General features: G+C 38.9%; 1 protein-coding gene across 2 annotated transcripts in view; it reads left to right on the top strand.

Annotated features, from left to right (window-relative positions):
* Positions 1-12,674: 12,674 nt before the first annotated feature.
* Positions 12,675-25,146, top strand: part of PCSK2 (proprotein convertase subtilisin/kexin type 2) — a 218,266-nt gene continuing 205,794 nt past the window's right edge. For both annotated transcript variants that reach the window (XM_072943770.1, XM_072943769.1), the window contains exon 1: positions 12,675-13,149. In XM_072943770.1, coding sequence (XP_072799871.1) covers positions 12,973-13,149 — 177 coding nt within the window. In that variant the 5' untranslated portion in view covers positions 12,675-12,972. The remainder of the gene's footprint in view (positions 13,150-25,146) is intronic.

Raw genomic sequence — 25,146 nt, 5'->3', positions numbered from 1 at the left:
CATCTGCTAACTGTCCCAGGATGGGCACACCACAGGTTTGTTTGACTTATCCTCTGCTGACATGAATAAATCATGACAGAGATGGAACACAGCTCTCAGTGTTTTCTCCCTGTTGCATTTCACTGGACTCAATCAGTCAGTATTCATGCAGCTTTGAGTAATGACAATGAATTTTAGCTGTTTATTTGTGTGCCATTTAAGGAAGCTTCCATGGCTCTGTTGTATGATCCACATATTAGTGGTCAGTACAACAGGAAAGGTATTTTACTTTCTGTAATTTATGTGCTTTCTATAGCGGGTGCCAAATAAGTCCACAAAGGGCTCTTGAGTACCTTTGTGCATTTGGATGTGTATGTTTATCAGAAGAAATTCAAGGAGGTCTTGAGCTCCATATCTGTGTTAATAAAATGTTGTGAACAGCTTTCTGTGGGTACCATGAGTCTAGCAGTGAAGGCTGAAGAAGTAGTCTTCAGGAACTTTCAGATAACTTTAGGAGAATTAGGATTTCCCCAGGCCATCCAGCTGGGGCCTGGGACAGTTCTATTCAGGTCCCAAAGTTTGGAAATTTCAATGCTGATCTCTGGGTTACTTTTTATCTATGTTGGTCTCTTTACTTTCATGTTTGCTTATTTAAAACCCAAGATAACCTTGTGAACAAGGTAGTTCATATATTATTTGGGGAGAAAAGAAAGTTCCACAAGGTTACACAGCTTGTCCATCATCATTCTGATACAGCTGGGAAACTATGTCCTGAGATCCTTTAATGTTTCTGTCACCACACCAGAGACTTTTCCCAAATCAGAGGATGAAAGGTACGAGGTTGAACATAAGGTGGCTTTCAAATGCTTGCATTTCCAAGTGATGCTGGTTAGAACTGTGATTCTAAGTGCATTCTGTGCTTTTGGAGAACATGATCCAAAACTGGGAAGATGCTTTCTGCTTCTGTTTGGTAACCTCATCAGATTAATTTTCTCATTTTTGCAATTTGTTCCAGGTTCTTTTCCCATCTTCACACCAGTTCATTTTAATCTAAAAAGTTCCTACAGTGCTCCCATTAATATTAAATGCTACATTTTAAACTTAAGATCTTTACTATCAGGGCTGCAAAACTTCTCAAGACTGCCAGATGGAGAAATCTTTCTCATTAACTATTCATTTGACATTTTCCTGAGAAATTGCAATTTTTGTTTCTTTTATAATGATCAGACTAAACAGACTTAAAAAAAGACCTATATCTTTCTCTTGGTTAGTGTTGTTAGAAGTAACAATGATTTAATAAGGTAAAACCTTAGATTTAAATTTTGATTTCTCCCAAAACCACAAAAGTAGTATTTTTTGTATGAGCTAATTTATTCTTATCCTATCCTTTAATTTTTTAAATCATTTCTGGACATATTACATAGAGTAATCATTTCTCAGCCCAGGGAAAATAATGGAAGAAATAGTGAAAAATTATTTGTGAGTACTAGAAATAATAGAAATGTATCTGTGTATACATGTAGACATTTGGAGTACTTCCAACCTGTCGTCTTAAGAGTTATCTTCACCATGGCCTCTTATTTTGAAACTGCTTCTCAGAGGTCTCACATTTGCTCCTATCTTCATGGTAAATTGTTTTAGCATGGTAACATGCTTAGATCAATGGATGGCAGCAGTAATGCTAGTATCAGTCATGTACATATGTGCAGCAACTGGGAGACAGATGATATTGCCCCCTCCTTCTTTTAGCCAGTACAGTTTGCTCTTCTGGAGGATGCCTTTAGTACAAAGTAATTTCCAGGAAAGCCTGAAGGCACATCAGTTAAGCATTAAGAATTCTTTCAGCTCACCTGGTCCTCAGAGGGAGGAGGGAAATACGCAGCAGCATGGACTCAACCAGAACCATGGACAGAGCCACCACATGGCTGCTTTAGCTGGTTCTCAGTGCTGTCACCCAGCAGAGTTCTGCAAATTTTATCTCTACTGAGCCTCTCTCTCTCTCTCTCTCTCTGTCTCTTTCGTTTTCTAGCCCTCAATGTTAGGATCTCCTGGTTGTTCACGATTTTGAATTCTGGTCCTAGGTCTTGGGAACTTTTCCCTCAAATCCTGATTTTCCCATTTTATCTGTGCCTCTGTGCCTCCTAACAGAGTTTTCCTTAATATTACTTCAGTTGCCCCAAATATATGTCACATTTTGTTCTTGTTTGTTTGTTTGTTTTTACTTTGGCTACTGTTTTTATCCAGCTGGCCTCCCAGAAGGCTGAGATTTGTTTTGATTATATTTATCATAACTGCTGTGTTTAAATATGTAATAAGCTTAATGCAAATGTGTTCTAGCTCCTGAAAATATGTAAAACATGTGTCATATTTTATATAGGTAGAATGTCAGTCAAGGTGCCAGCAAGAAAAAGATAGGATAATTGAAGAGAGTTTACTAAGGGACTGCTAACAAATGCATGGGGGGATCAAGCAAATTCAGTGAAGCATAGTCAAGCCCCTGGGCCTAGCAACCTACAACCTACAAGAACCTATCCCTTCAGCCTGAATAGACAGGAGAAGGGAGTGGTTAGTGGAATCTGGAGAGGGGGTTTGTATGGAGAGGTTCCCCAAGAAAGCTGCAGCATTTAGAAAAGGAATGAAGTCAATATATGTTGACCCAAAAGGGAGGTAGCCTGGAAAATAAAATCCTTGAGTTGATTCTCCTGTCCCACCGTCCAGTTCTTTTAAACAGTTCTTCCCATTGGCTGAATCCAGTGAGGTGCCATAAAACAATGAATCTTACTGATGAGATCCATAAAAGTCAACCTCCCAAGCTGAGCACACATTGGAGAAAGGCAGAGAGGAGATGTGAAGGGGAAAACAGAAATTATCAGACAGATATAATAGTCATACTGAGGTCTGCATAATAAAGCATAACAATGTTGAAAATTACAAAGAAATTGTAAACTCAGATTGTATTATAGAACCCAATTTATCCATATTCACCACCTGGTGCTTATAACAAGTAGCTGACCTCAGCAGTCTCTTGCTCAAACATTTTTGTCTCTCTTGAGTATCAAAACCCATTATTCTTCATGCAATTCCCCACTCAATACCACTCACTTAATAAGTTAGGCAAACAAGAGTAGGTAACTCACCATTGTCTAACACTCTAGCATATGTCTGAAATGCCTTCAGACTTACATATTCAGCCATATGTGAACGATTGACTTCATGTTCTACCAAAATATCTTCCTCAATTCAGTGATTTAGCTTTTAAAATTCCCCTTGATTAAGGCTGAACATAACCCTTGAAATCTGCACACAGCCACAGTGCTGTGGTTTCTGACAAATCACCTCAGCCAAAAGACGCAAGCTCATGCCTCTTACTTATTCGTCTGTTCTTGCCAAGGGAACTTGCCAGCTCCTCCCGGCACATGTCTCCTGGGAAAGATGAGAGGAGAAATAACAAGGGCACCTTGAAGTAACAATGTAATTATACATAAAGTACTGTGGGCAAGGCTGAAAGCTGAGATGATTTTGCCATCTCATGTGGAACTGAGAACAAGAGCCCTCCATTCCCTGCCAGTGAGAGAAATATGAAGATTCATTCTAGCATAGATGTGTATCTTTTCATAGCTTTATTTTATCACCATTTGAATCCTGGAATTTATACACTGCTACATGGTAAAATGACTGACTGACCTCCGCTCATGAAGACTGAACCCATGATTTGACTTTGCTACCCCTGTGCTTTAACCAGCTGAATCAACGCATCACCAACAAGTTACCAGATACGAGTTTGTGAGACTACGAGCTATCATTGCCTGTTGGGCCCATGAAAATAGAGTGATCTTTCTTAACATCCACAGATAAATAACCAGTGCATTAAATATCTGTCTCCCTGCTCAGCATTCAGAGAATGTATCATATAGCAGCAGACAATTTACATCTTAGCTTTGTTGTAGTCAACATGTTTCAATGTAGCTCTGCTTTATAAATTGCCCCTCATTCATTGTCCATCTTTGCTGAATAGGAATTGTAATAAACATATGTTATTTTTAATCTATCTAATGTCTTACCCCTTTTTCTGGGGGAAAATCCCCTTGTTTTCCTTTGTCTAATAAAAATGTCTCTGTTCTTAGTATATGTAGTTCATGTCATGTGTAAGCTCCAGAAGAAGGCACAACACATAAGCCTTGTTAGTAGCTGAGTTTCATCCTCTAGACCCTGCAATTGGGGAAGAATTGGTCACATACAATATGTCAAGTTAATGAACTTCTATTCCAATATTCTATTAAAAAATCACTGGGGAAAAAGCTCCCTTTCCTCTGAGGTTAAGCCAACAAAGAGGATAACAGACTCTAACATGAAAATGGAGGAAGTTCCGGATTAAGCCATACCTGAATCTGTATCTACCTGCGGACTGTTAAAGGATGCAAAACAAGAAATTTCCTTCATTGTTTAAATGATCTAGTTTTGTAGTTTTATCACCTTTAACCAGAGGAAGAAGGAGGAAAAGGAGGAATAGGAGGAAGAAGGAGAAGAAGAGAAATTATTCTGATTAATACAATCTGGAATGTGTTCAAAAGTCTAAGGTCACATAACTAGATTCCATTACCTTTTCTCAACTCTGGGCTTCATATATTGTATCATGGTTCAGTCTGAACTGATCTATTTTGTGGCAAGATCAACCTTACTTCTATTATCCTCAAACTGAACATGGAATTTTAAGGCAGATTCAGACCCTAGCAATGCCTCGCTTGGCTATTCTGAAGAAATGTCCAAAAGGACACCCACTCTGATTCTTGAGGCCTCTAAGAGGAGAGTGATTCATTCTTCTACACAGAAATTAAATTGTTAAAATGTTACTTCCCAACACTTTAGAACAATATATCCCAAATGTATAATAGATATTAATTCAAAAATCAACCCTTAAGGAGGAGGGTATAGCTCAAGTGGTAGAGCACATGCTTAGCATACACAAGGTCCTGGGTTCAATCCTCAGTACCTCCTCCAAAAATAAATAAGTAAACCTAATTACCTCCCCCTCAAACAAATTTAAAAATTTAAAAAAATAAAAATTGACCCTTTAAAATGACCCCTGAGTTAATCGTGTAAATTCTCTTTCAATCATTTAAATTGGCTTGAGAAAATATGTTTTTCAATTAAAATGTCTATGGATTCTGGTCTTTACTTGGTGTTATAGTTTGGATTACTGTTCAGTAAATATCTTCTCCTCTCACTCTCCCACTAAGAACAGAGTTAAGCTTGGCCATATGACCTGCTTTGGCCAACTGAATATTTGTTGACATGATACAATGACGGTCATGAGTATTATTCCATGGCATGGCTTAGGCTTTGACCTCCAGTGATAAGTCATAAGAGCTTGCCTCAGGTAATCATTGCCACTTCATCCTGGGCTTCAGGAAAAAATATATGTGGAGAAGATCTAAGCTAAACTCACAGGCTGGAGCCAGGCTGAGCCAACCTGCAGCTTTAAGTAAAGCCACTCAGCCAAGCATAGCCTAGATCAGCCAAACCACAAGCAACTGAGCATAAGAGTAAAACACTTGCTGTAAGTTACTGAGTTTAGAGTGGTTTGTTACACAGCATTATTGTGGACTGCCATAATTTGCATAACTTCACTGCCATGTTTCAGGTACCATAGCAAAGCTCATGCAGCCAGTAGACCTTAAGAGATATGAGATACATGAGAGAAATAAGTGCTATAATATTTCTATAATATTATTGAAAATTAAACCTAAACAGAATCTTGACAAATCAACATAAGCAAATACTACCCCCAATTTTTCATCGAAGCTCAGACGATGAAGCCAACTACCTCAGGTCACGTGACTAAAATGACACAGAACCAGCATTGAACAAAGGAATTTTCACTTATAGTCTCACAATCCTGCCACAAAACCTCTCTACCCTCTTTCCAGTATTTATAGGCTGGTAATTTGAACTTAACTTCAACATCTCACTCTTCTCATATTGGCGACTCTGATTCTGTCTTCCCCTGGCATTTGGCTAGGGACTATCCTATAGCTGAATGTAGAATATTTAAAAAACCAAACATATTAGACATCTGCAAAGGTTTTCAGTATCTGAGAAGGGAGGAAATGCCAATTTGTCTGCTCTGTTTTATCCACTGTGGATAAAGAGTGCCTTTGGCCAAGACTGCTTCCAATTCCCTGAAAGTCTGTATTCTGGAAATCTGAGTCTAGTTTGTTAGGTTTTCTTTCATCCAAGATGCTAATTGTTTTAGTGGATACACTCATATTTCCATGTTATTTGAATATGTCCTATTAAAGACATTATAAATATCCCTCTAGCAAAAGTAATTGAGATCTCATAGGTTGTTTAAACCAGAAGTCACAAACTCAGATGGCTTTATGAGCCAGGTCAGGGATATAAAATATATGAGTCAGGTGGCTGGGTGAGGACTGCAGCAAACTGGACATCTCAGTCCCTATTATGTTTGGGAGAGGGGGAAATGGTAGCTACTAACTCTAGCTAATTGTGATCACATTGCCAAATCTTTGATTATTCTAAAAGAAGCCACTTTTTGGAATTTTTTATGTGGGAAATGATCCATTTTTTAAATAGAAATATAGTCACTTTACAATGTGTTAATTTCTGGTTTCAGTTGTACATATACATACATATATTCATTTTCAGATTCTTTTTTATTATAGGTTACTGCAAGACATTAAATATTGTTCCCTGTGCTATACAGAAGAAATGTGTTGTTTATCTATTTCGTATATACTGGTTAATATTTGCAAATCTCAAATTTGCAATCTATCCTTCCCACCCCTTTCCCCCTGGGTAACCATAAGATTGTTTATTATATCTATGAGTCTGTTTCTGTTTTGTAGATAAGTTCATTAGTGTCTTCTTTTTTCTTTTTTTGGAGTCCACATATGAATGATATTATATGGTATTTTTCTTTCTCTTTCTGGCTTATTTAACTTAGAATGACAATCTCCAGGTCCATCCATGTTGCTGCAAATGGCATTATTTTATTATTTTTTATGGCTGAGTAGTATTCTATTGTGTAAGTATACCGCAGCTTCTTTATCCAGTCATCTGTTGATGGACATTTAAGTTGTTTCCATGTCTTGACTATTGTAAATAGTGCTGCTATGAACATTGAGGTTCATGTGTCTTTTGAATTAGAGTTCCCTCCAGATATATGCCCAGGAGTGGGATTGCTGGATCATATGGTAAGTCTATTTTTAGTTTTTTGAGGATTCTCCATACTGTTTTCCATAATGGCTACACCAAACTGCATTCCCATCAACAGTGTAGGAGGGTTCCATTTATCCACACCCTCTTTAGAAATTAGGAAATGATCCATTTTTAAAGGATGATGACTATTTTTAACACTGTAATCCACACAAAGCATGGTTATGAACTGGGTGCCACTAGTATAAGTTAATACATCATGGGCTATATTACTAGAAATTAAGAATACTGTGATTATGTCTTATGTGAATTATAATCTCATGATTGTAGAATTTTAAAAGAGAAAATAATTCTATAAAAGCCACTAAGTATTGTTTTCAGTAGCTAGTTCCAGAAATTTGTTTCTAAGGTGTACTTTTTGATTCACTCTCTTTAGTATCATAAGAAGAAAAAATGGATATTGTATGATGAAGTTTTCTAAAAATAAACCATGTGCCATGTTTCTAAAACCATGAAATGATAAAGTATTTTCAGAAGAAATAGAAAATAGGCTAACTGAAATCACAGCCATAAATTTATAACTGTTCTTCCAGCATGTTAAATAACATTATATATCAATTTCTCTACTTGGGTGAGGTCATCCAAACCATTACAAAAGAGTATGTAATTACCAAAAGAATTTAGGTCTAAGTAAAGACTTTCCTAGAATCATGTTTCTTTTAATGGCAGAGTTAGCCTTAAAAAAAAAAAACTTGTACATATATTTTAATGTTTTAACTTTTATTTTACACATAAAATTTTTATCTTTTTAAATTCTAGTTTATATTTGCTAACAAGCCATGCACTTTGTTCTCTCTGAATTATTTCTATGTTATAGGTAGTTTGAGGAGATCAAAAAAATCTCCCTTTTAAAGATAATTTTCATAATCATTCAAAAAATGAATTGAGGAAGATTTGCTGTTTTTTTTAAGACTGTGAAACAGAAAAAGAAATAACACAAGGTAGAGAATTCATGAATAGTTAATCACTTTCTACAGACAATAAGCAATGTTCCAATAAGACCTGAGAAATAACTAATTAATTTTCCAAGTGAGCACACACTATTCTGTAGTCCTGTAGACCTAAAGAGGGATCTAAAGATAGTGAATACCAATGTGTTCTTAATTTTCAAAAGAAGATGAAAAGGGCCCTGGGTGCTCATTGTGTAGCTTCTTCAAATCCTAGCAAAATAATAGAACCTAAATTAGCATAAAAAATAAATGTTTACTGTCCTGAAAAATAAAAAAGCAATGAGTAGCTTCTGTTTATGAAGAGTTGATTAGTTCGAATAAATCTGATGGCTTGTTGATGAAGTTAGAAAATGAATACAACTCAAAGTACTCTAGATTTAATGCCTTGATGATAATAAAACACTTGATAAAGCCTCATGAGTTCTCCCCACAGTATTAATTTAAGACAGCTTAGATAACAAAAGTCAGCTGAGATTTTGTAACTGAAGGAAAAGCAGAGATAGGTCATTTAAGAAAAAGGAATAAGTTGGTAAAAGTTACAGGAATGAAAGGTAAGACATGTGAATCCCTCTGAATTAAAGGGAGTGAGTATACACCAAGGCACTAATTAAAATTTCCTGAATTTTAAATTACAGCAAATATGAGGAAGTAAATAAACACCACAGGAAAATGAAGTGAGATCTTGGAAAATAAGAATTGTCTGGAGAAAACTATAAAAACTTGGTCAATGTTGATTTCAAAATCTGGCAGAAAGCTGTAAGATGATACGGTACTTCAGAAAGCCTGAACATGGAGCAGTGTCATTAAAGGAATCTACTTGAAAAGTTTAGTAATATACTATGATAATAGAGAGTTGTGTACCCAATGAAATTATTACTGCATTTAAAGTGTTCAAAATGAATGCAACAGAAATGGAAAATCCTAACCTAATTTCTAACAAAGTTGTATTTTAAACTGTACCTTCTGTTGTTCATATCTTATTCCCCTTCATCCCACCCAAGTTGATTACTCCTCCACCAAATTGAACAGAAATGAATGGAAACATAAGATCTTTTCCCCAATGGCCCAAAGAATATTCAAAGATCCAACAGCCTTTCCTGGGGCTGCTTCTAGTTTTCTCTCTCCTCTGCAGTGATGGGTTTCCCTTGACCAAAAGATCCCAAAATTCTCCCCAGAAATACATCTGCATAGGAAGACTCCCAATCATACCTTGGGTGGTTTGGGTTCTGTTAGTCTATGTACATATAGGTCTGTTGGGTTATAGTTATGAAGCCATAAAATGAGAATATTCTGGTCTCTTCAGGACCACATCTTCAAAGAGCCTGTAGGGAGTATGTGTAATACCTGAACCAGAACCAAATACCCAAGTTTTCTCTACATATACAACAGTACCTTAAATAGTAAGAATCTCGATACTGATGGTTTTCATGTTTGATACTGTTAGCCAGTTTGTACCAGTTGTTCTTTCTTCAAATCCATAAAATTAGTAAACACAAGACTCTTTGAGAGAGGTTACATAAAAATAAATCAGTCTATCATTGACCACCATACTGTTATTTTAAAAAAGCATGACTGTACTCAACATTCCTCAAGCTACTGATGATGCTTTGTACATCATAGTCTGTACTTCAGCATCTCTTTGAAATTGTGGGCTTTTGGACCTGGAAAGTATCTAATTCAACTGTCTCCTTTTACAGATAAGGAGACAGAGAGGCTTTGAGAAATGCATTGGTTTGGTCCAAGTGGCACAGCCAGTGACAGCAGAGCCTGCAAAAGAGTTCTTTTCAACTGGATTGCATTTCAGTCCTTGAAATATCTGTCTGCCTTTTTCTCTTCTGTTCACCTTCTTACACCAAAGTTACTAATGGTAATCCAAAAGTGAGCTAGAAATAGTTCTCTAAAACTCATAGGTGCACGTGGATGTGTATTTGTATTTCAAAAAATGTCAATACATTTCCTCCACTTACTTACTACATTGTTAAGTGTTAGAATTTATCATTTGCATACAAAAAATCTATTTTCATTTTCTATGCTGTTCTGACAATATTATGATGAGCTGTATTCTATGTAAACCACTAAAAATGGCTTATTTTAATCAGCCATCCAGGCTTTATTTAGCTTGTACCTAATTTTACATGGTTTTAATTATTTAAAATGCAGATACATAAGATTCAACATTTACTAGCATTTCATCTTTGGAATTTATTTAGGAAATGAAGTATTGCTCTGTGGTTTCAGAAAAAATTAATAAATACCTCTGAATAGATGGTAATTTCATGTTCATTTTCAGAAAGAGTTAGCTACATTAGCAGCACTATTTCCCAACACCCATAATCATCTAAATTGACTTATTTCATGCTCTTCAGATCTATTTTTCTAAAGACTTAGATTTTTATCTCTGTTGCTGCTTTTGAAGTGCTTTGCATGATTGTGAATCCATCTAATGTAATTTTCACATTTGGTGCCATTTTTCTCAAGTGACAATACATGGCAGGAAGAACGACTTGGTATTTCTTCATGCCAGCCTAGTACTTCTACTCAAAATATGGACAAAATATAAGGAAGAGAGAGAAAGGAAGAGCTGAAGATCCCTGAGTAACAGAACTTTATGTTAAAATCAAACAGATAGACGATGAGAGGTAAACTGTGAAGTAAGGTAAGGTGATTTTTTTTTTAATCTTGGCAAAAATGAGCCTCTGACCAGTAAAGAACTGAGGAACTAGAGTAGCTCTCTTCCTTTTTATTAATATTTTCCTAGAAACCTTGTCTCTACTCTGGTCCTTTTCATCTTTATCTTGTGTCCTATCACCTCCTTAGCACCTCACTTAAATTTTCTTACAGGAATTCAAGAACTACTATTGCAAATAATAATAAAAACTGCACACAGATGTCTTATGCTTTAATCAAAGTCTTCAATAATACCTACATTTTTATTTGGCAATACTTGAATGTGTTTGGAGAGAGCCAGTTTTGTCAACAATGAGATCTGTTTCAAGGACAGTGTGTCCCATGGCATTGTGCATATTTATTTCTACAATTAGTGTTTTTCTTGTGTAGAACCTAACTTAATGCTAAAATGAAAAGGGGAGACTCTGAAATATATATGTGTGTATGTGTAATGTGTCAATATTGTAGTCTCTCTCTCTCTTTCTCTCCCTACCTCCTTCTCAGACTTGGGTACGTTCGGTTGCATACACTGAAGCCTCTAGGGAAAAAAAATCTCCTACTTACCCAAGTAAGGCAGGATTTGAACTTTGGAGCCACACAGTCTAGATCAGTGTACATATTCTTTTAACTCAACGCTATTTGCGTTCCTTTAAAACAACGACTCTCATTTTCTTGCAGACATCACCTCCCTGCTTCCTCTCACTAAGGCATGAAGAAGTCATGTAGATAAGTTGTTTGTAGAACGTGAGTGCACTTTTCTTAACTGGATAATTTAGTTGACCCCCTGCCACTTGGCCCGAATTCGCCCTAGTCAAGACGCTCAACTGGAGCCTTGGCCCAGCGCCTGGGAACTCTGGCTGCGCCTTCCGAAAAGGCAGCACCCTCTCTCGCTGTCCTTGTGCAACCAAACGAACGTACCCAAGTCTGAGAATGCACCTCCAGGCATGTCAACCCCAGCCGCGGCTTTCTTGAAGGCAGTCTCCGCAGAGCAGCCCAGACTCCTTGAGGAGTCCCATCTAGTCACACTTACTGGTGGGGGCGAGCCTGATCTCCTGCCAGGCTTCCCAGCTGTTTAGTTCCAGACCTGCCTGGAGCCTACATAAAAAAAATTTTAAAACAGCTCGTTCCTGCACTCTCGCCCCCACGAGTCACCCCAGGAAGGCTACTTTTCCCACCCACCCCAGCCCCGCGCCAGGAAGGGAAGCAACCCTCCCCTGGGATTTGCCCAAAGTGGCGGGAGGAGGATTAATATTTGCTTTTTTATTGAGAGAAGGAGAAGCAAGTATGCCTTGAGCGCTTGACTCGTGTGTGTGTGTGTGTGTGTGTGTGTGTGTGTGTGTGTGAGAGAGAGAGAGAGAGAGAGAGAGAGTGTGTGTGAGAGAGAGAGAGAGAGAGAGTTGTTTTGCAGTAGAAAATAAGCAGGGAAGAGGAATAGGGAGAGGCCCGTGCCCCAGCTCCCCTCGGGGCCTCAGAGAGCGGCACACATCGTAATTCCCTTTCCAGAGCCCTACAGATTTCCACAAACAATGACATCACTCCGGCGCCGCCACCAGATTACAGCTGGGGGTATTTTCCTGGGAGCGTGCGGGCCCGGGAGGAGAGATGGAGGAGCTCTCCAGGGTGCTGAAAGGGGCGGGGGCGGGGGCTCTCCGCGCGGCGCCCCCAGCCGGCGGAGGCGGACCGGCCATGCCGGGGGCGGGCAGGGGCGGGCCCGGGGCGGCCCAGGGCGGGGCCCGCCGCTTCCCCGGCCCTTATTGGCTGCTGGAGGGCGCACGTCACCCAGGCTGGTGCTTTCCTCCGGCCCCAGTGGAATTGGAGCTGAGGAGGAGCTGAAGATGCAGATTTAGCATCCAGCACAGATACACTCGCTCTTTCTCTGAGATACACACAGCTCCCCACATTAGCACCTCTGCGAGCTAGACGGGCTGCCTGACTACACGGCTTCCCTGCCAGCCAAATGCTAGAGAACACACACTGATTTGCTGCTTTCCAACCCATAACCAGTGTCTTTCTCTACACAAAGATTTTTTAAACAAGCAATTTAAAAACTATATATATATATTTTTTGCACCTTTCCTGCGGGACCACTGCTCCGCCAGCCTGCGCGCGTCCTAACACCACTTTTCACTCTCAAAGAAAGATGAAAGGTGGCTGTGTCTCCCAGTGGAAGGCGGCCGCCGGGCTCCTCTTCTGTGTCATGGTTTTTGCATCTGCCGAGAGAAGGGTCTTCACGAATCATTTTCTTGTGGAGTTGCATAAAGGGGGAGAGGAAGAAGCTCGCCAAGTTGCAGCAGAGCACGGCTTTGGAGTCCGAAAGGTAAGATCTCCCTTGCATTTCGTATGTTGTTTCAAAACGGGGGCAGCCCTGCGCAATCTCATTGCAGATTTGCAAGTTTTCTCTCTTTCTCGTGCGATGCAGATATTCTGCCAAGGGCTCTTTAACACGACATTGCCTCCGGTGATCTCTCACGGGTTATGTAATTAAAATGCCCTTCAAATTGTACTCATAAGGTCATAAAAACAATTTATTGCTCTTTGACTTGGCGAGAACAGAATAACACCTTTCAAACAATGCTATGCGCCCGGGCTGCTGTCCGAGCTACCAAGTTCTCAAGGCTGCCTGGGGGTGGAGGTTTGAAGTGCTGAACATCTGGGCTTGGCGTTGGCAGGCTCGTCAGGGATGTATCCCCCGCCCCCATCTCCCAGAGAAAGAGTAGTTTCCGACGGACAGGGCTGGGAGCTTGGACACTGCGATCCCACCCCCGTGCTTTTGGAGCCCCGCTCCTGGAGGACTTCCCTCCCTGACTTCGATCCCTGCTCTTCTCCAGAGACAGCAGCTGCCTGGTTTCAGGAGACTTGGAGACAGAACTGGTTTTTCTTTCCAAAATCTGGGCTGAATTTCCCGCCCTCGCCCCGCCCACGACTGCCCACCCCGAAGCGTATTCAGTTAGCTCTCCAGTTCTCAACTCACAGCTGTAGACGTTGAAGAGGTAGATTTGGAGGGGAGTTTCCCACGGAGAAGTCGGGTGTCTCTCCTGGTATGTGGGCGGCCGGCTTGGCTTTCCCACAAGAAGGCGGGGATCCCCATAGAAGTTGTCAGAGTTCAACCGTTTGGGCAGCTGGATGAGGTTCCCAGCCTAGGATGCCTCACGACTCCTTTGGAGACTCCAGGGTACCCAGTTTGGGAGGGCAAGGGAGCCGACAGCTCCAGGTGGGGGCCGTGGCTGCCCTACTTGCTCTTGCAGAGAAATATCTTGCCAAGGATCTCAAGTGTCCTTAGGGGACCTAGCGAGGGGTGGGGTGGAGTGAAGGTGCAAGGAAAAACCGGGGCGATTGGAACCTGGAGGATTTAGGGAGGTCTGTGGGATTCCGGGCCCCAGTTCTACCCCCCTGGTCCCAGGAGAGAAGCTTGAGTTGAGCAGTTGGTGCTTTCGGTTGCTGCTTTTGCCTCTCAAGGGCAGCGCGAACTGGGAATCAATCCCTTCTGTCCCGACTTCCCACGCCTCCCGCCTTCCCTCTAGCCGCTGCGAAGCCTCCTTCACATGCTGGTGTTCTCCCGCCTCCGTAGGGCGTTGGTAGCCGCGATTTCGACCCCAAAGTTTGACGACGGGTTTGACAGAGGTCTGGGAAGAGCGCCGGGTCTGCCAGTGGCGCGCGGGCGGGTCTTGCAGAAGGAACTTGTTGCTCCGGGTAAGCGTGGGTGGAGCAGGGGAGAGGAGACGCCAGCTGAGGGCGCAGCCCGCTGCCGCTCTGGCCCAGGGCCTGGGGACTGCTTCCTGAGTGCCGCCAACGCAAAACAACAAGCAGACCCTCCTTTCCTCCCACCCACCTCCACCCCAAACTTGGCAGTATCCAGGACCCAGGCGCCGTAAATATAGTAGTGATTGTTACTAACATTATAGGGCACCTTTATGTGATGGAGTCTACATGTATTCTTATTTAATACTCTCAACAATTCTGAGAAAGCTACTATTATTGTTGAGCTTATGGTTCTGATAAGGAAATTGGCTCAGATAAAGGCCCAAGATGAAAACAGCCAAGAATTTAAACCCAAATCTTTCAGAGATAAACTTTTGGTCTTTACCCCCATAGTACATACCACACCAAACTAAGGGCTCTGCAGGGTATGTTGGCCTTCGGGGTATGCTGAAAGGGGACATGACATCGGGCTCTTTAAAAAGGCTCCTTAAAAAAAAAAAAAATCAACTCTGTAAAAGGGCTGCAGTTGATGCAAATTACCTGTTACTCTCCTTCCCTACCTTGTACCTTTCCATAGTGTAGACAGACATTGCTAACTCCTCTTTAATTCTCCTTTCGAAACTGTGCCCTTAGGATTTGACCTTAGAAACATAACCAGATCTAGGTATTGCTGAGACTGATAATAGCATAATGTATTAATTGTCCAAGAAATTTACTTATTTTTTCCTTTTGGATAGAGGTGAACAGTTAAGAAAGGATTTACAGTTTTGAGCAAGAAGGTATAGAGACAATCTCATTGTAAATAAACTGAAATCTCAATATACTTACCTTAAAATCTCAAGGAACTCATACTTACTACCTTATCTCATCTAACTTCACAAATCTGTGAGGCAGAAATTACTGGCATCAGCTCTAATTCTCAGATGAAAACTTAAAGCTCCAAGAGGTTGAAAGTTACTACTCATACCTGGAAAGTGGGGGGAAAAAAAAAAAAAACCTCAGATTTAAATTAACTTTATGGAAAATAATTTTGTTTTTCTAGCATGCTGCCTCCAGGAAGTCTTCCCTGACTGCCAAAATTCTGCCTTTTGGGAACCATTTTGAAATTCGGATATTTTTCCCTTTCTTTCTTACTTTTTACTTTTTTAAAGAATATCTGACACATTTGATATTGACGTATGAACCTATGTCATTAATCAATGCATATGAATATGTGTCTTCAGATAGATTGTAAATCTTCCAAGAGTATATATATACTGTATATACTTTTTATAGCCTCTATATTTAACAGGTACTAAATAAAAGGTACTCAATAAATATTTGTGGGTTGCTTTGCTTAACTCTTACAAGACCATGAGCAGACAATTATATGTCTGCTCTAAAATACAATAAAAATACTTATAACTTTACCCTCAGAAAGGTGTGTTGAGACTAAAGTTTTCTGTTTTATCATGACCTAGCCCAAAGAGAAGATGCATATTTCCAGAAGAATGAGTAAGTTTACAATAATGACAAAGGCATTATTCTAAAGATTGCCTTAAAATTCTAATACACTACTAATTTTAATTCCTTTGAAAAAGAAAATGAAAATTTTTTTATTAGCGAATGTGTTAAGGATTGGCCAAAAATCAAGTGAGAGTTAAGATAAAAATCCAAACAACTGACAATTAAAAGTTTTAGTTTTACTATGATATGTTTTATTTTTTATCCATGTAGGACTGAGGTTAGTATGATTATACAAGTAAAATCATGTGACCACTTTTATACATGTAATTTTTTAAATTTCAATCTAATAATAATTGTGTTGTTATGTAATGAAGGAATAAACTTCTGGTCATTTAATTTTATGGAAGTATAACATAATTTAAGAAAGAGCACGGCTTGATAAATTTTCATGACCTGGGCACACATACAGAACCAGCACTAAATCAAGAGATAAAACATTATCACTGTTCCCTAAGTCCCCCTCTTGTTCACTTGGGTTGTTTTTAGTTTTAGGATTTTGTAAATGTTGCTTCTGCAGGTGTTGTTGTCTATGTATTCTGATGAACACGTTTATTCCTTTCTGTTGGAAATATCCCTACGAGTATCAGTTTTCCATTGCTGTGTAAAAAACCACTACAAACTTAGTGATCTAAAACCACACAAATTTGTTATTTCTTAGTTTTCATGAATAAGGAGTTTGGTCCACTTTAGTTGGGTATTCTGCTTTAGGCCTCACAAACTGACAAAGAATTTTCCAAAGTAGTTATGCCAGTTTGCATTCCAGCCAGCAGTGTGTGAAGGAAGATTCTGATTGCTCCACATTCTCACTGACATTTGATAATTTATACCATTTTCCTGTTAGCTATTTTGATGGATATGTAGTGGTGTCTCATTGTGATTTTTACTGTACATTTCCCTGACGATCAGTTGAAGCTGAATGCCTCTTTATATGCTTATTGGTGATTTGGATATCTTTTTATACAGTATTTGTTCAGATCTTTAGCCATGAAATTTTTTTTTTCTTTTGAGTTACCTGTCTTAATTTTTGGTTTGTAGGAGTTCTTTACCTATTATTGATGGGACTCTTTTGTCAGATATATACATTTTGAATATTTACTCTCATCCTTTTAATGATGTCTAAATGTCCCAACTATATTGAATCCAGATTATATAATTTTAGTCTCATTTCTGCATACAATCAATTGTCAGTCAGAAGAATACTCTAGCTTTGTTCCCCTGTCCTCTTAGCATTGTTTGGCAGGGGGGCACCGGGGACAGAAATAACAGGAAATAGACTTGATGCTAAGTATTTCCAAAAGGATTGCAATCTGAGAAGCCCTCCTCCTGCTAACAGAGAAGAGCCCAGAACCTTATTTCCCCAGCATAGCTGCCATGAATTTCATTTGGACCCCTAATTAATACATTGTGCCTTAGGTCAAGTCAAAGCTCATCCTACAAGCCTCCTCTGGTGGACCTAGAACAGAATATTCTCTATCTCTTTGAAACTTCCATTGCATAAAATCTGTTCCTTTCCCTTGGCACCTGTCACATCTGTCACAGCCCTCATCATGCCTAATGTCCCTCTTGTGGCTGAAAGAAACCAGGAACAGTAATGTTGAAAGGTAGAGATGATGAGATTTTATTTGAAATGGTTGATGAAATGTGAATGTTGAAAAAAATCAATAATATAGTGCATATAAGGTTCTGGACAAAGTCCTGACTGCACAAGATAAAAAACTTCTATCAGTAGTAGTAATAATAATAGGTGATTACCTAGCCACATTTAGTTAACTCAAGAAAACAATTATAGGCTGTACTTTCTCAGGAACGACAGCTGACAGAGTGAGGAATAGACACTCAACCCAATGGCAACACATCCATGAATTAGCCATGGTCCATGAGACAGCTTGACCCAAATAATTCAGCAAATTTAATTTGTTATAGACCGGTAACTATCTCAACCAATCATAACAGCTGCCTTAGGAAATTTGACTCACTAGTTGCTATAAAATGGAGAATGGAGTCTAGTTGCCATGAGAGAACCCCTCCAGGCCACTAAGAGAGGCAAACATTTCATTTGAGTTTCTAATAACTTCCAGCTCAACTTCCCAGCAAAAGAACTCTGTGATAGAGGCTTAAAGCTGATTACCAAACTAATAACCTCTTCTACAGGAGCCACAGAAAGACCACGTTTCCCAGCCCACCTTGCAGGCAGGTGTGATCATGACAATTCCTGCCAACGTACTGTGAGCAGAAGTGATGTAGACTTCTTTCATGCTTGATACATAAAAACTCCCAATAAGTTGATTTTCCACACTCTTTTCTCTTCTGAGGCTTAATGTGATTGAGAACAGTAGCTTTGGGAACAAATGCCAAAGATGGCAGAGCCACAAGATGAAAGAAGCTCAGGTCCCTGATTCCTGATTTAAAAGAACTTACATGAATCAGAAATTGAACTGCTATTATATTAAGGCACTGAGATTAGGGAGTTTATATTTAGAACAACCAGCATTACCCAAGGCAATATACTCTCAATAAATATTCCTTTTCTTAAGTTGCGGAAGTGACTCTCCAAACCTTATAACCAAACCAAGCCAAATCACAACAATAATCTCTTAAAGACTTATTGGAGTTCTTAGATTTTTATCTCATAATGTCAACCAACTTCAGGTCTTTGTTGTTTGTCTTCTCCAGCAAGAATATACTATCCATTCAACATCTTGTCCCTTCCACTGGCAACCAATTTGCCCTACTCATAGTAGGTACTCATTATGTGCTTCTTAACTAATAAAGACACTTGAGTCTCAAAATGATGATTTAGCCATCAGCTCAGAGAGAAGGTAATTGAAGAATTAGCCTTTAAGAAACTACATCTATTGTATCCATTTATTTATAGATAGCAGCTTAGGAAGGAAATAGAAGTAGTTAACAACCAGCAAATCACTGACTGGCAGACTCTTGTGTTTCCCTAAAATTCCCAACTTAGGAACTATCAGAGTAGAATAGATAAGTTCTTTGAGCAGGGAAAATAAAGCCTGCAGTTAAAACTTGATCAAAATACAAAAGAAGAGGAAAAATTACATCTCTTTTTCTTAAACGGATGAACACCTAAAAATCAATTTCTATTTCAAAAGTTCTGATTAGCTGTAGATCATAATGTTTCAGCACATCAGAGAGTGATGCTGATAATTAAGTTTGCAATAATTGTATATTCAGCTGTAACTGCTCAAAGAAGCCAAGCTTTAAAAATAAAACATGAAACCTGAAGTTCAAATGTTTTCCCCCCACTACAGCAGTGGTTTTATTTTACATTTGAGCTCAGATTACCAAAAAGAAACTTTGTACTAAATTTCTGGAATATATTATTTGAGATTCAAATAATTGCAGGGCAGTTGAAAAACGGGAGTTAGAGCTTGACATCCTCTACTAAGATGTGTTTGTTATAGCTAAAGACAATTAAGTGGCTAAAATTCACTAATGGCTAGGGAATCACAAAATTACATCTAAGTTAACACTTGTATCCTAAATGTAACCGTTGCATATTAATAGATGGCTTATATGTGAGGTATAAAGGAAAAGCAATAAACTCTCTCAACAAATTGGTTTTGCCCCTAAAGCTCATTTGACCATGACTTTTTGGATAATGTTGTGATATCCTGAGATTCTCTGATAAAAATAATTGAAAATAATAAACTCTTAGGTTGAAAGTGAAGCATTGACACAAATTCCTAATTTTCTGACATGGAGTGAAATATATTTAAAGCACATTGATATATTACAGCATGTTGATAGTTTCCTTGTTAAAAAGTTGTCAAGAACAGGAAGAAAACTAGAATCCTAGGGTGCCCTTCAATTGTAACTTTAAATTTGGCAATGACTCCCCAAACAGCTAATTCTTCTCATAGTTTTTTCTAAGTAGATTCACTTAATGCTCACTTTGTGTCAAGCTAGAAAGATTTCAAAGAAATGTGAGACAAATAGGAAACTATTTGGGGATACTGAGAACATGAAGACAATAACTTCAGTTTAAAATATTTGCAAAGTATTGTAGCAGCTTTAGAGAAAATAGTTTTGATCTGGTATACTTGAGTTTTGCTGTTTCAAAGTTTCAGTATTAACAGAAGTTAACAACATTGTCAGTCCTGCTTTCTATGTAAACAGAATATCTGACTGAACTAAGCATTGTTGAATGAATGATCTGATTTATGTTTAGATTAGACAGTTTCTTAGACAGTTGAAAATCTTTCTTCTTGGAATTTAAATGAATAAATAAACAAAATATGTAAATTATTTGATTTGGGGAATGACAAACATCTCAATGTGAGGACAATATTCTTAAATACTGCAGCACTTGTGAATGCCTTGAATGGGAATAATCAAGTTAAATTACTTGAGATAAGTTAAGAATCCCTAATCACATGAAAAAAATTAATAACTTTATTGTTTGGTCAATATTACATATTCTTATTTTTTAAAATACCCAGGAGTACAAAAAAATACTCTTTTGTACTATTATTTTTTATTACCTCAAATCACATTATTCAAAACTAAACATTACCAGCATTAGGTCTAAATTTTATTGTAGATCTTTCTGCAAGACTACATAGAGAGAGAAAGGAGATAAGTTGATTTGTAGAACTGGGATCATATTAAACACACTTTAAAATTTTAATTATTTAATTTAATTATTATAGATTTAACAGAAAGAAAGGAAATTGGAAGAAAATTGAGGAAATTGTTAAACTCCAGATAAATTGCTCACACAAAAGAGACATTATTTCCTAGGAGATCACCTTAAAATTAAGAAAAAAATTATTTGTACAAAATTTAGGAGTTTGTGATTATTTTATATATAAATGGTAGATAGATAATGTATGTTTAATTATCTAATTACAAATTTAAATAATAATTAATTTTTAAAAGCTTTAGTGAATTGCAGACTCTGTGCTCTGCAAATTGAGGAAATAAGCAATCTAGCACAGCCTCTTACCTCCCCTATTTCCCCACTCCAATATTTGTTAGGTACATACTTATTTTTGCATCATGTTGCATATAAATATTTAACCTTCTGCTTATAACCATAATTCACAGTATTGCTTCTATTAGTTCTATATTTAAATTGCTTGTAATTTCATCACAAGGCTTTTTATCAGAATTTCTTCAATCCCAAATTGTTCATTTTCCTTCAACTCTTGGTTAGCTGGGTGTTAGTGAAAGTGAAGGGATTAGCCTGCACATGAAAAAGGAACTCCTCTCTCTGAGATAAAAGAGAGAAGAATGGGCAGACGAAGTTCAGTTTTTAGGTCACAGAGGAGGATATCGGGAGAATATCTACTTAGGAGTCACAGTTACTTCAAAGGTGTAGGAGGCAAGGTCAGCATTTAGAGTGAGGGAACTGGTGCTGGGGTGGGGCTTCAAAAGAAATAAGACTTTGTACCCTGCTCATGGGAGTGGGAGAGGATGCCAACAAAGGACGAATAAGGACTTCTGGACAGTCCTGAGGGGCCAAGTGGGAAGGAATGGATTTATAGTAGCAGCAACTGAGTCATTTTCTTATATAGCACTCAAATGGAGGTGGTGGAAATGAGGAGAGAGAGAAATGGAGTTTTTCAAAAATAGAATGGCCATAAAGGAGAAGAGCAGGTAGATTGGAATTAGCAGTGAGAGAGCTGAAAGGGGGAAAGCTGTAGTTAGTGAGCGGGGTGTTGAAGCTCAGCACTCTGAGCACTTCCAGACAATGGGAAGGTCCATGGAGGTGAGTTACCAAAAACAAAAAGAGGTGAAGGAGGTCCAGGAGCTGAAAGTCAAATGCACAAGCATCCATCCACATGCTAAACAGCATTGCCAAGCAAGAGTTTTGAGAGAAAGTGAAGAGAAGAGGTTCTAGCTTAAAATCTTGGAGAACTTTGGGCAAGGAGGGAGAAAGGAGATGGAATTGGAGTGTTCGAGGTATAGAAGGATAACCGAAAGAATGAAGAGCTGTGAAAGGAATGGAGAAGAGGATTAAGGAAGAAGGAATGGGGTGACAACGGCCACTGGTTTTAGAGGCGAGGTCACTGTTAACATTGGAGGAGCCACCTTAGTGCATGTGAAGAGTAGAAATAAACCATTTTGGGTCCCCAGGAGCAGTCCCTGGAACAAGGATTAAATGCAAATTGTTTATTCAAGGAGTGATTCTAGGAAATACTTGTAAGGGGAATTGAGACAGGGAAGGGAAGGCAGGAATTAAGGATGCATGATAGAACAAATTGTAACTATGAGTAACTGGGGCTCAATCCCAGTAGGAAACTCTGGGAGCTGGTTTAGAACACATGTCTCAGAATTATCCTGCCTGAGGGGTGATGGAGCTTGGGTATTTATATGCCAATTGCAATAAACATTAATTCATGATTGATCATTACTCCTGGGTAGCATGGACTCTCCAGCATTTTGACCTGGCACAATGTTCAACCAGAGCAGAATTGGGCTGCCACAGAAAACTTTCAGACCAATAGATCCAGAGGCTTGCATGCACTAAATGCTAAGACCCAAAGGGATTTGAGCAGGAAAGTGAGTGTCTGCTGCAGGAAGGAAGCCAAATTGTGAAGGGTGCAGTCAGAATGATGAAGTAGAGGTATCAAGTGTAGACAATTCCTCCAAGAAGTGTAGTGGTGAAGGGAGGACAGAAGAAATGTATTATTATGGTGACTTGAATTTGTGTGGCTTTAATGATTTTTATGAATAATGGTTTCTAACACTTGTCTGACCACTTGGAGACTGGTACCCTACCAAAATATTGTGACATACCTGGCTGATCACGCTACCTGGTTTATCCAGAGTAATTTAAATTTTGACAAATAACAGCTGCAATTATGGAATTATAGCCTGTCAGACCAAAAAGGGATCTTGGAAAGGCACTAGTTTTAACCCTTAATTTTATGCATGAAGAAAAGGAGATCAAACATGATGTTTATGTTCCTAACTATTTGTAACAAGCATTTGAACCCTGCCGCTCCCTGGCTGTGACTCAGACAATGCATCATCAGAACCATTGCACCAGCCTTTCACACTGGATGAGAGACAGAACCAGATTAAATGAGATTTCTATGTGTGATTAGCCACAAAAACCAACTTGGCCTGACCACACCAGTTTTATCAGGTCCTCCTGGTCTGCTTTTCACAATTTTAACCCCCTGCCCAAATTTTTATGAATTCCATTTTCCCAAACAAAACTGCTCATAGATTCAGAAATTCCACACCAACAACAACCAAGTGGATTTACACTTGGGAAAAAACAGAATATAAATTTTATTTTTCTTTGACTTCCCCTCTTAGTGACTAACACAGTGCTGTACATTTAGCAAGCATATACTAAATATCAAAATAAAAGTTTAGGAAAATTTTAAAGTCTTAGCATTATCATCAGATGCTCAGTAAATGACAGGCAGATGTGTCATGAGATGCTGCAATCAGGAAAAACCAAGCATGTCAGGAAAGATTATAAGAATATACTAATTTGTACATGTATTTAATGACTTCAATTAATTAATTACCATTAACAGCCTAAAATTTTGTGACTTAATGAGAATTTAAGAAGCCAGTGACAGAGGAGAATAAGGAGATCCACAAATTCTACTTTCCTTGCTGTTAGCTTGTTCTCTACTTTGGTGAATGGGGAGAAATATCCCTTTCATCTGGAGGCTATCAATTCTCTTCAAAATGATGGACATTCAAACACAGGAAAGTAGTTCGGATACAAGGATCAATTCCAGTCAGTTCCTGTTCACTGCATTTCTAGGGAGTGTCAACCAAGAATGGGAGACGAAGAAAGACCTTACAGAGCCTAAGATGTGGGGGAAAGGTTAGGAAACAAGTCATTGTTGATCTCTTGAAGTCCAGGAGCAGCACCATGGGGTGAGGTTGCAGAATTAGGCTGAAGGGAGCCTTGGAGAATTGTGTCTTCAATGAGGCTTAGCATGAACCCAAATTTGGACCCAGCAACTGAAGCCTGAAACAAACCATCCTGGCCATTAACTTAGAAAAGAGGAAAATACCAAAGAAAAGTTATGGGAGTTTTTTTTTTTTTAATGGGCAAAGAAAGTAATAGGAGCCACAGTCACGCAAGGGAAAGTATAGAAGCAGAGGAATATTCAGTTCATTTAACAAACGTGCTTAACACGTTCAGTAAACAAGTATGATATCAGACACTGAGACATGGACTAGGGAACAAATAAGCAACGGGTATTCAATCCCTTTGGTCTAAGAAAGATTTCAAATATTGAGGAGAGCTCAAGCCCCAATGTGCAAACACTTTTTAAGTCTTTGATTTTATCACATTTACTAAATCCCATTGGCCAAAACACGCCATGTGGCCAAGATCAGAGTCAGTGTGGGAGGGAACTAACGAAAGGAAATGATGCAGAGAGACATAAACAAAATAAGGACCATTACTGCAACATTCTACTATTGGATCCTGTGGGAGTTACATCTCTGAGTTATCCCATCAAAGAATGAGGGACCCAGGAAATTAAGCCACCAGCTCTCATTCTTCCTTTGTCGAGGGTTACACCTCAGGGGCATCAAATCTCTTGGACTTCTACCTGCCCTAAGCCAATCAAGCATGCTTCCACAATCAGAACACCTCAGGAAGAGGGAAACGTGAAGGCTTTGGCCCCTATAGGTACTGTCTACAGGTGACCTCCAGGGTAGGTAAAGGGAATCCAGGAAGAGCATCAAAACATCATCAGCCACATAGAAGGCATAAGTAGATAAAAACAGAGAAATCACAGACAAATAGGAGTGCTCTTTTTAAGCAACTGGAGTGCTGGCAATATGCTTCGTGATAGATTTATGATACAGGGCGTGTGAGGCAATGACTGTCAACAGCAGGGAAGTCTTCACAAGGCAGACAATGTCAAGTTGAAGTGAATCTGCATTGAGGCTCATAATTCAACAGGTTGAAGTAAAAGGGTTTATAGAGGATGGCAGAACATACGCAACAAAGTGCACTGGGGTTTTAGAAGGATTACAATTGGTTTTACCCGACTAGATGCTAAGAGAGACAGGGAGATGGAGCCAAAAAAGTGGACTGAGGTCAGTTCATGAGGGGCCACCCACACTATGTTTGGATTTTGTGGGCAGGTATAAGGGG

This window comes from Vicugna pacos, chromosome 19, assembly GCF_048564905.1.
Source record: "Vicugna pacos chromosome 19, VicPac4, whole genome shotgun sequence".
In the NCBI taxonomy this organism is placed as follows: domain Eukaryota; kingdom Metazoa; phylum Chordata; class Mammalia; order Artiodactyla; family Camelidae; genus Vicugna; species Vicugna pacos.
The sequence above is the reverse complement of the archived record's forward strand: the minus strand, read 5'-3'. Positions and strand labels throughout refer to the sequence as shown.